This window comes from Triticum dicoccoides, chromosome 2A (genome assembly GCF_002162155.2).
Source record: "Triticum dicoccoides isolate Atlit2015 ecotype Zavitan chromosome 2A, WEW_v2.0, whole genome shotgun sequence".
In the NCBI taxonomy this organism is placed as follows: domain Eukaryota; kingdom Viridiplantae; phylum Streptophyta; class Magnoliopsida; order Poales; family Poaceae; genus Triticum; species Triticum dicoccoides.
The window spans coordinates 3,669,635-3,680,666 of NC_041382.1; the positions used below are offsets into that span (position 1 = coordinate 3,669,635).

An 11,032-nucleotide genomic window follows, 5' to 3' on the forward strand; every position below is an offset into this window, starting at 1 on the left:
TGAAGTTGAGGATGCCCTCCTTCGCCTTCTCCGACTCCTCTTGGATACTCATCATCATCATCATCATCATCATCATTTTAGCATCTTCACCATCTGAATGTGAAAAAATGATGAACTCGTTGGATATGAATTCATCAAGCTCATCGTTTCCATAGCCATGATTCCACGGCTAATCCATTGGTGACCTACAAGTAATGACCAAAAGAATAAATAGATTGGCTAGGACATTTCATCAAACACGTAGAGCATGAGGTGAAAATATGTAGGAGTTTGACGTACAGGGGCGGCGTCCGATGGCGGCATGGTCGGCGGCGGTGTGGGTTGGGGAGTCCGGTGGCGAAGCCTTGGGTTGGGGATGGTGGCGGAGCACCGATAGCGGCGGAAGTCCGGTGGCGGCCGTGCGGAGAAGGGTGAATAGAGAAGAGGAGATAGCTTCTTGGACAAGGAGCGGGAGGCGGATATGAGTGAACTAGGGCGGGCCCTAGCGGTCAGTCTAACGCGATGATCATGTCCGGGAGTCCCTATATCCACCCCGGATTTGGGCTTGACATGGGGAGTGCCGATCAATCCGGGAGTTCGGGTCGGGTAAGGGGAGGCCGGTTGGGTGGCACTTTTTTTATCCGGGCACTGACCGAACAGTCCATCCGGGCGTTTGGGGCGGGTAAAGGAGGTCCAGTTGTAGATGCATGCTCTTACAAACTAAGGCTTGTGCATATTTCTAGGCCATTAATTTCACCAACTAAAAATAAGTTGTATGTCACACAAAAAATGTGTGTGTGTGTGTGTGTGAACTCGCTCTTTCCCTTTCTCGCTTCATGAACCTCTATTCGGACCGACTGTTGTGTTTCTATTATGCCTTACAACATACTTCCCATATTCTAGTTTAAACTGTGTGTACCATAGCTTGCCACAGAACTAGTTAAGGGTCGCTAAACTTTTAACGGTTTAAAAGTTATCAAAAAATATGAAATAAATATGGGAGCATCTCTCTAATGTAATAAGATGATCCAACGGAGGGATTGTCAAAATATGCATCTATGTGTCCTCGGCAAAAATAATAAGCATTTCAGCTCACTGCGACATAAATATATACTGAACTATTTGTTTTTTTGTCCAGGACACATACAGTCGTATTTTTTTAATCCCTTCATTGGATCATGTTATATATATATAGTTCTTTTACCGCACCGCTGCTACTTGAAAGAGCGAGTGAAACTGTGAACCCCAGTCCATTTTCCTACATAAGAAACACATTCCAATATTGTTTACACCTTGTTTTTATTGTAAGGTATTACTTTTTACGAAAATATAAGAAATATTTCTTGTGCAAATTTCCGAGAATGAATGACTGTCATGGTATTCTGGGCCGAAAAAAATTGACATTATATAAAAGTTACTATTCATGCTTTTTACATGCAATTTTGTTCTCTTGGCTCTGGAGTCAATCGAAGTTATTCCATCGCGGAACTTTTAACATGAGTGTAATACCTGATTACCACTTGGCATGAGTGGTCAGCTATATCCAAAACGAAGAGTGTAATACCTGATCATGTTTGACTCCAAAAAGTTCTAGGATCTTTTAGAATTTTTGAATTTTTGAAATTATTTTTCTAACTCAGGTCCATTGGCACCTGACACCCACTGATATTAGGCCTTTCCCATTATATAACCTCTTAGCACGTTATCATGGGAACTATAAAAGTTTAAGACACAACTAGACCAAGACATTGTTTCTTAGGGGTTGTAATCAGGCTAGCAACGTTTTTTGCCTATGGCGACGTGCAAGATTTGTATGTTAGCTAAGCTACAACCTCCCTCTCTTTCTTCATTTACTACGATGCCATCAGCAAAATATCAAAACTGTGCTACTCTAAGTAAAAACACATATGATTTATTATATTGATTATGTACAGTTGTAACAATATTTATTGAGTATAAGTAGAGTAGTTAAATGGAAAATGTTTTGAATATTGTACTAGGTCTTTTCGTATACATGATTGCACGTTGAGGTGGGTCGTCTTATCTCATTCATAATTGTATGATAAGGTGGTATTGCTTGCATGTTGAGATAAATGAGTTAGCGAGGAACTGAGGATAACCCTCTTAGGTATATATAGGATGTCGCGTAAAATGAACGTGAAATTCCACCTCTTGTTCGACCAATGGCCGGCCTTTGTTATATATTCTTAACAAGATTCGCAGAGCCATCATACTGTAACCATCCAAATTTAAATCTGAATGGACATCATGATATAGGTGTGATATATATGCTCGCTGCCCATGCCAAGGAAGAAGAAGAAGAAGAAGAAGCAGAATGACACATTGGCTACCAGAGACGTAGAATTAAGTAATTAAGCAGTGAGAAGGCTACCTGTTTGATCCTACATAGAAGTGCGTTTGCTTCTGCAGTTGCTCAACACTACTGCTAATGTGTGTTCTAGAAGAAGAATAGGGGGTATGAAATCCAATGCAGTCCTCTGATCCTACGCATGCATGGGACGTGCTGAACAATCACTCATCGATCGCTGATCACCGGTCTCTCCCATCTCCTGCCGTACGTACGTGTGCTGCAAATTACTTGAGCCAGCCAGCCACACGGTACTGCTGTTATAAATCCTCCTCACAAGACGATGACCCTGCACGTTCATATATTGTGGCGATCGATCAAGAGTGTACTTTTATCGGCGATGGGATCAAAGAGTGTACTTGATCGAGACTGTTGTGTGGCGACTGAGGCTAATAAACTGAGCTGGATCTGCACTTAACCATTTATCCCCAAATCTGCCAATTGCCACCTGCTTTTGAGCCCAATGAAGTGTAGTTATGTAGTTATGTTGACACGTATCAAGTACTGCCTGACTCAAGTATAGCCCGATGAGCTAAGTAAGGATTGATCCAATTCGGAATGAAAGTTATCAAGTACTGCACTTCACATACTTATTGCCAAATCTGCCAACTGTCACCTCCTTTTGAGCCCAATGAATTGGAGTTATGTTGACGCTAACTGAGAATAGTAGCAGGTATAGTACCAATGGACTGAGGCAGTATCACTATGATGGAGAGGGAAGGCGTCTATATATGGAGCCACAACCCTGCTAATTGAAGAATAAATCTAACTAGCAGCATATAGAACACTACTGATAACAATGTCAATTATGTTCATCTCCACACTGCTCGTTCTACTTGTTCCAGTTTGCTTGTATCTCAGGGCTAGTTGTAGGTCAAAGAACCCACCAGTGCTTCCCACAAACTGGCCAATGCTGCACATGTTCCCTTCCTTCATAGCCAACCTCCACAACTTGTATGACTATTACACCCTGGTCCTCGCCAGATCAGGCCACAACTTCAGGGTGCATGGACCACCTGGGACCGGGATGCGCTTCTTCATCACATGCGACCCTGCGAACGCCCGGCACATCTTGACGACGAACCATGCCAACTTCCCCAAGGGCACAGAATTCGCCGATATCTTCGACATCATGGGTGGCAGCCTCTTCACCATTGATGGTGAGCCGTGCCGCCGACAACGCGCGAAAGCCAAGAGCATCCTCAGCAGCCCGAGGATCATTTCCAGTATGGTGGCCTACCTCTATGGAAAGGTGGAGAACAACCTCCTCCCATTGTTCACCCGGATGGCGATCACTGACACTTCATTCGACATGCATGAATTGATGTCGAGGCTTATGTTTGACCTGGCTGCTATGCCTCTCTTCGGTGTGGATCCTGGCCTCCTATCCTTAGACATGCCGCCCATGGACGCAGCGGTTGCCCTGGACACGGTGATGGAGGTGGGCTTTTTTAGGCTCATGATGCCAGCTTATTGCTGGAAGTCGATGAGGTGGCTAAACATCGGCCCTGAGAGAAAGCTTGACACGGCACGCATGGTGCTGCGAGAGATCATTGGGGAGATGATGCAAAAGAGGAAGATCACCACATGTCGTTTTGGACATGGCAAGGAACAAGAGAGTGTGGATATTATTTCTTCCTTCCTCGAAGACCCAGACTACACCAATGTTGACTTGCTCCGTGCGATTATCATTAGCTACATGCTCGCTGCGAGGGACACAATTGCAACAACCCTAACATGGATCTTCTACAACCTCGCCCAAAATCCAAACATCGTGTCAATCATCCGCGACGAACTTTCACCCATTGCATCACACAAAGTAGCATTAGGGGTGTCTACCCCGGTGATCTTTGAGCCAGACGAGACCAGATCTCTAGTATATTTGACAGCCACCTTGTACGAGACTCTTAGACTTTACCCACCAGCACCTGTTTTGCTCAAGAAGGTGGCCGTAGATGACATCATGCCGAGTGGCCATGAGGTGCATGCCGGTGACACCATTTTTGTTTCTGTCCATTCCATGGGGAGAATGGAGGGTGTGTGGGGTAAAGACTGCCTCGACTATAACCCACATAGGTGGCTCTCAGATGATGGCAACAACCTGAGATACATACCATCTCACAAGTTCTTGGCCTTCAACTCTGGCCCGAGGATGTGCCTCAGCAAGGACATTGCACTTATGCAAATGAAGACTGTCATTGCTACAGCTGTGTGGAACTTCGATGTGAAGGTGGTGGAAGGGCAAAGCATCCAGCCTAAGCCGTCCATTATACTGGAGATGAAAAATGGGCTCATTGTTAAGTTGAAGAAGCGAGAAATGTAATAGACTCTCGTTGTATGTAAATGTACTTGCCGACCAGTAGGACAGTTTTACACTGCCCATAACCACATTATAGTCGAATAATAAAGGCATGCATGCGTCAAAATTTGTATTTCTTTTACGAAAAACAACCAATGTACTACCATTTTTTACTCGTGTTGTATGAGACACGGTATAGAAGCATCGAGACATGGTGTTTCCTCCATATTGTATGCGACTATCTACATGTGACATGTTGCTGGTACTTGGAAGTGCCCCAACCAGCTCAAAGTTGCATGTACGGGTGCCTAGTAGAATAACGGAACCAATTGATCGGTGAAAGAACAGTCTTCCTTCAGATCTTGGCTGGTAACTAATACACGGAAAAGTATCTAGTGCTCCCAGGCCTAGGGTGCTCCCGGTGCTCCGATGCAAAAAACATTTTTTAAAATGTTCAAAAAATTCTGAAAAAAATGCAGCACTTATGTTATGTACAAAAATTTGTCATTTTTGTATCTCGAGCAATGTTTCGAATTTTGATTTGAAATTTTGTGACAAGAGACATCGATGTTCCGTCGATGTGCTGCATTTTTTTCAGAATTTTTTGAACATTTTAAAAATATTTTTCGGACATTTGGAGCACCGGGAGCACTAGATACTTTCCCACTGATACACAACTTGCCAGCATCTAGACCTCACCGGTATACTCCAGTTCAACATCATAGCGGTTATGCTCGCTATACTTGGTGAACACGCTAAAGTGACTGGACAAACTAGTGGTGTAATTCATCATTTAGTAGTAGATAGTTTATCCATTCTACAGTATGTGAATGACACAATTTTCTTTGAGGATAAAGCAAGAAACCTCAAGCTCATTCTATGCTTTGCCTTTGAGGATCTTTCGAGTCTTAAAATTTCTATAAGAGTGAACTTTTCTGCTTCGAAGAGGCCACAGACTCGCGTTCAAGTACGCGAAGATCTTAATTGAACCGGAAGAAACAATTCCATTACTTTATTTTCTTCCTGATCACAAACTGTTTTATGGTCTTCCTAGGAAGCATGTAGCCTTGCGTGCTCTTTAAATCATGCAATTCCTAGAGAATAAGCACTTCATCGAACCTTATGTTGTGATCCACCAATGGCAAATATATTTTTACAAGACTAATATCTTTCATTGGAATTCGGCTTACATTTTCATGCAAAATATCCTCTTTCATGTATATACCTTTATCATAACATTTATGGTGTATATAAAAATATATCATTTGTAGTAGCATAGTATGAAAAACTTGGTTTATTATTCAAACAGTTTTGACACACTAAATATGCTGCCCTCGCACGAGGGCCACCCTGCTAGTTGAAGTAAAAAATGAAATATAACAAAACAGTGAATAGCGAACAAGCTGATAACTAAAACCCAAAATATTTAAAAGCTAAAGGATGAAATAAAATAACAAGAGAAGATATGGAAAAATAAATAAAGTATACAAAAGGGCGGAATAGATGTGCAGATCATGCTTTTAGTGCACCAGTGCACATCATGTGCTCATCTGGCTTAATAAATCAAATATTTTGAATATTAAATTGTGCTGATCGATGCGATCTCATCCGGCATCCAGCTCGCAATTAAGAAAAGGCAACGAATTTGCCTCGTGTTATTTTTCTAAGGCATTTATTTCCTCGTGCTCGGCACTTTGTCCTTTTGATTAACAAAAAATTGCCATAAAGCTATCCTCAACCACTGCATTTGGAATAATGGAAGTTGTATCATTCAACCACACACTGTACTGTTTAGTGAATGGAATGGAATTTTTCATATAAGTTCGTACCTAAACCAATACACCGTTGTTTTGCATACATCTCCTCACGTGTAGTAGGTAAGTTTGATTTCCAGATCCCAACCAATCCCATGTCCTGTGCTGCATATCTGATCCATAAATACGGATGATCCGTGTATAAACTGAATGTCAACTGACTGATTAGTACTAAACTTGCCGGCTGGTTACTAGCTAGCTCCCAGCTGCATGACATGGAGGTAACAATTTCAAGCATTTCTTTCGTTTCCCTAGCCCTAGTACTCCTCCTTTGGTTTTTTCATCCCAAGCCCAACAAGCATTTGCGGCCTCCCGGGCCATGGACCCTACCGATCATCAGCAGCCTCCACCACGTATTCGGCATCCTCCCACACCGCATCATGGCGGAGCTATCTCGCCGGCACGGCCCACTGATGTTCCTCAAACTCGGCGAGGTGCCCACCGTGGTGGTCTCGAGCGCGGAGATGGCGGAGGTGGTGATGAAGAGCAAGGACCTCATGTTCGCCTCGCGGCCGCGCAGCGTGACACTGGACGTCATAGGTTATGGCAGCGGCATAGGCATCATCTTTGCCCCCTATGGCGACCGCTGGCACCAGGCCCGCAAGGTCTGCACCATGGAGCTCCTGAGCGTGAAGCAGGTTATTAATTTGCATACACCATCTCTTTGGGGGAAAATGCCAGCACCTAACTAGTTTGCAATAAAGCATGAGTGTTGATAGATAGAAGTGAACAATATGTTTCTAACACAGGTGAAGCGTATGGAAGGCATCAGGTCCGAGGAGGTCAGCAACCTCCTTAGTTCCATCACCACCTCGATTGGCACAACTGTCAACCTCACGGAGAAGTTGTCGGCACTGATGAACGATGTCATTGCGCGGGCGGTGTTCGGAGGCAAGTGCGCACAGCAAGGCGAGTACCTCCGGGAATTGGAAAAGGTCACCGCATTGGTGGGAGGCTTCTCGCTCGTAGACCTATTCCCGTCGTCGCAGCTGGTGCGGCTGCTGAGCTCCGGGGAGCGACAGATGAGGAGGAGCTATGGACGAATCCAGCGCATCATCTCCGACATCATTGAGCAACGCAAGGAGATGCGCGCTGCAGTCAGCTCCAACGACGAGGAGGACTTGCTGGACGTGCTGCTCAGGCTGCACAAGGAGGACTCCTTGCCATATGCTCTAACTTTAGAGGCAATAGGCGTCATCATATTTGTGAGTATTGTTTGCCATGTCCTCTCCTCACTTGTTGGAAATATTACGTTTTATCTATAGTTTTTCATTATTGAAGCTAAATATGTACGTGAGTATAACCTACAACAATTGTTCGCAGGACTTGTTCGCGGGTGGCACCGAGACCTCTGGAATAACATTGGAGTGGGCTATGTCAGAGCTCTTGAAAAATCCCGAAAATATGAGAAAGGTGCAACTAGAGGTTCGACAAGTGGTAGGTGGGCAACAATCTGTCATAAATAACAATGACCTTCATGACCTCCACTACATGAGAATGGTGATCAAGGAGGTCTTGAGGTTGCATCCTCCCGCTCCTCTACTCCCCCGAAGGGCAAGAGAAGACTGTGAAATCATGGGATATAAAATTCCTGAGGGCACCAATGTACAAGTTAATATATTCGCGATTTGTCGGGATTGCAGATATTGGGATGCCCCTGAAGCATTTGAGCCAGAGAGGTTCAAAGAGATAAGCATAGATCACAAGGGGACACATTTTGAGTTCACACCTTTCGGGGCTGGGAGACGGCAGTGTCCTGGAATGTTGTTCGGCACATCAACCGTGGAGATCGCATTAGCAAACCTTCTGCACCATTTTGACTGGGTGATCCCTGATGGGCCTAATCCGGGGTCGTTGGACATGTCTGAGAAGTTCGGGATCAATGTACGTAGAAAGTTTGATTTAGAGCTTAGAGCAATCCCATATGTGCACTCCAAAGCTGCGTAGATCTATGGACATGTGGACACATGGAAGAATTGGCTCGCTCATAGGCTCCCTCCTCTAGTTGCCCTCTCTGCTCTCTCGGCCAACCTTCTCTTGATTACCTTGGTCCTCTTCTTTGTAATGCACATCCGTCTTTGGGCCCCTTTGAGTGAAAATCCATGTGGGGAACCTCTCCCCCAGGTGAATATTCGAATAAAAAATTTGTCTCACGTTGAACTTCTATACAGTCAAGCAAGAGAAGCTCACTCAAATACTTGTGTGACATTGACTTTATGCATGGGCCTTTACACACGTTGAAATGAAATTATTTCACCTTTTAACTTATCCGTGCTACTATTCCTCAGGCAATAGAAAAAAATTGTGATCAGTCGATTTCAGATAGAGGAAACAACATGAGAGACATAAGCAAGAGGGGAGTAGCACGAGACCGAAGACGGAGGCGGCGCGACGAATCACAGCAAGGCCAAGATAGGAGCGAATCAAAGCTGGGACAATGCAGTTGGTCGTGGCATCGCATGCGGTGTTGAGTCCGAGGTATAACAAAGGCCCAAACGGGGATGGGGATGACGCGGGCAACCGAGGCATCGTCGGCGAGGGCTTGGGAAAAAGCTCGCCAGAGGCGAAGTATGGCCAAGAAATCCCATTGGTTGAGAGAGATCGTTGGGTCCAATCATCTGATCGTTGCATCGGCCAAGAAACACGAGGAGGAAGACATCCAGCGGTTCATTTCTGATCCAAAGGTTGGGAAAATTCAGTTATTTATCCTAAAAGGCATGCATATTATAGCTTGAAAGCGGGAGAAAAACGTGGAATTTGTACAATCATTGTACGATGTCCAATCCTGCGTTGTGGACGGCTTGGGAAATCCAGCGCTGTGCTACCTTCAATCCTACCTATGCGTAGGATGCATTGTGCTCCGATCTTGGTATGATGCTGGTGGAAATGGTGTCGTATTAAAATCACAAGGATTTTATCGTACTCACAGCGCTGCTCTAATACTCCAACCATTCATCTGAATAAGGCGCACGCCCATGTCAAAATTCAACTACAGTATATATTTTTATGACTTATAAAAAGTTATACCTCCAAAAACTTCTTTTGAAATACAGTACAATGGTATAATTTTTGTCACATATAATCCACATTTGATTGGTCTAATTTATAATCAAGGTTCCATTTTGAGATGTGTGGATCATAAATAATCTGCCTATGTTCATATGTTGTGCATTTAACTTAAGGCCATTATGTACTCATATGTAATTGAAGGCCATCATGTATACTTTCACGTTTCAAAGGAATTTCTGTGTTTTTGCTATACGCTGCCCTGGAGAACGCTATTGCATCTTTTTTGCTTTTGTTTTCTGTACTTTGTCATTGTGATATTATTGTGTTTCCTTTATTTGATCTTATGTTGTTTGATAGTTATAAGGCCTGTATAGTGAGCATTGGAGGACATCTTTTTAACACAGCAAATCACCAACCTATTGTTTGTGGGCGCGCGCCAAGGCACGCCTCCTGCACTAGTATATATCATTTTTTAACAAATTAAATTTGTTTGTTTTACACGCATAACAGAGCCAGCACAAAATATATCATTGTTGTGTAAAACAAAGCCAGCACAAACATATATGTGTAAAACAAAACAAAGCCCTCGTGCGTCATTTCCCTCCACATATATCCCTTAGAAAAGAAAAAAAGAAAAGAGGGATTGCCCGGGTCCCGCTCAACATGCAAGCCCACGAGAGCGCTACGTACTAGTGGACCAAACAAAGACAGCACCAATTTTATCATTGTTCAACGCATGACTGAACCAGCATGGGCGACACGCCTGTCATGTTAGGCGGGTGGTAGCAAGGAAGGCGAATTGTACTGCTAATCTGGGTCGCACAAGTCCCGGTTACCGAGAATGGAGAAGTTGATCTTGCGGCACACACAAATGACACAGAGAGAGTGATTTCGTTATGCCTTCGCCAACCGTGATCCAAGCTCGGATGTCGATTCCTCTGTGGTTGGGGGCTAAGTAGTGGTGACGCAGCCTTCCTCCTCCATGGGCTGGAACATGTAATTGACCCATTGTAGCCTAGTGAACTTGTGGTAGGGCCTCCTGACCCTATGAGGCATGTCAGTCTGAGTGAGTGAGCGCCTCTCCTCGTCTACCGGTTGGGTAGTCATGGTAGGGTCGCTAACACCCTTCCCTCCTTGAGAATTTACTTGTCTCCAAGTCGGGGCTGTAGGAAAACATCAATGTACATCTTCTAGATCCTCTCAAGTGTCAGGTAACATGGTTGATTCAGGCCACTTGATCAAACCTTGTTTGTGCATCTTGCATGCTCCCAGGCGCCATCGTCATTCCAAGGCTGCAATTGGTGCTCTAAATTCATTAGAAACAGTAGGCGACTATGAGGAAACACGCTCGCACCTGGGGTTAAGAAGCACCATAATTGGGATATGTGGAACACTGAGAATACCGTCAAGCCTTCAGGTAATTGGAGACAATAAGCCACTTCGTTGATTCGAGCCACAATGGAGAGGTCTAAAGTATTTGAATGATAATTCTGGTTGGCTCATGTTGCCACTAAAGTCAGGATGTAAGGTTTTCGTTTAAAGAAAACCATACCCACCCACCCA

The 11,032-nt window shown here is 44.2% G+C and overlaps 2 protein-coding genes and 1 pseudogene across 2 annotated transcripts; all 3 read left to right on the top strand.

The window, feature by feature from the left end:
• The first annotated feature begins 3,146 nt into the window (after positions 1 to 3,146).
• On the top strand, positions 3,147 to 4,670 carry LOC119358545 (alkane hydroxylase MAH1-like). The gene has a single exon (XM_037625036.1). It carries the CDS (start codon positions 3,147 to 3,149, stop codon positions 4,668 to 4,670), a length of 1,524 nt encoding a protein of 507 aa, XP_037480933.1.
• A 1,967-nt stretch (positions 4,671 to 6,637) lies between these two features.
• LOC119352656 (5-epiaristolochene 1,3-dihydroxylase-like) lies at positions 6,638 to 8,630 on the top strand. Its single transcript, XM_037619235.1, has 3 exons — positions 6,638 to 7,098; positions 7,210 to 7,665; positions 7,784 to 8,630. Exons 1-3 carry the CDS (start codon positions 6,676 to 6,678, stop codon positions 8,405 to 8,407), a joined length of 1,503 nt encoding a protein of 500 aa, XP_037475132.1. The 5' UTR covers positions 6,638 to 6,675; the 3' UTR covers positions 8,408 to 8,630.
• Positions 8,631 to 8,961: 331 nt separating this feature from the next.
• LOC119352598 overlaps positions 8,962 to 11,032 on the top strand; it is a 24,292-nt pseudogene continuing 22,221 nt past the window's right edge.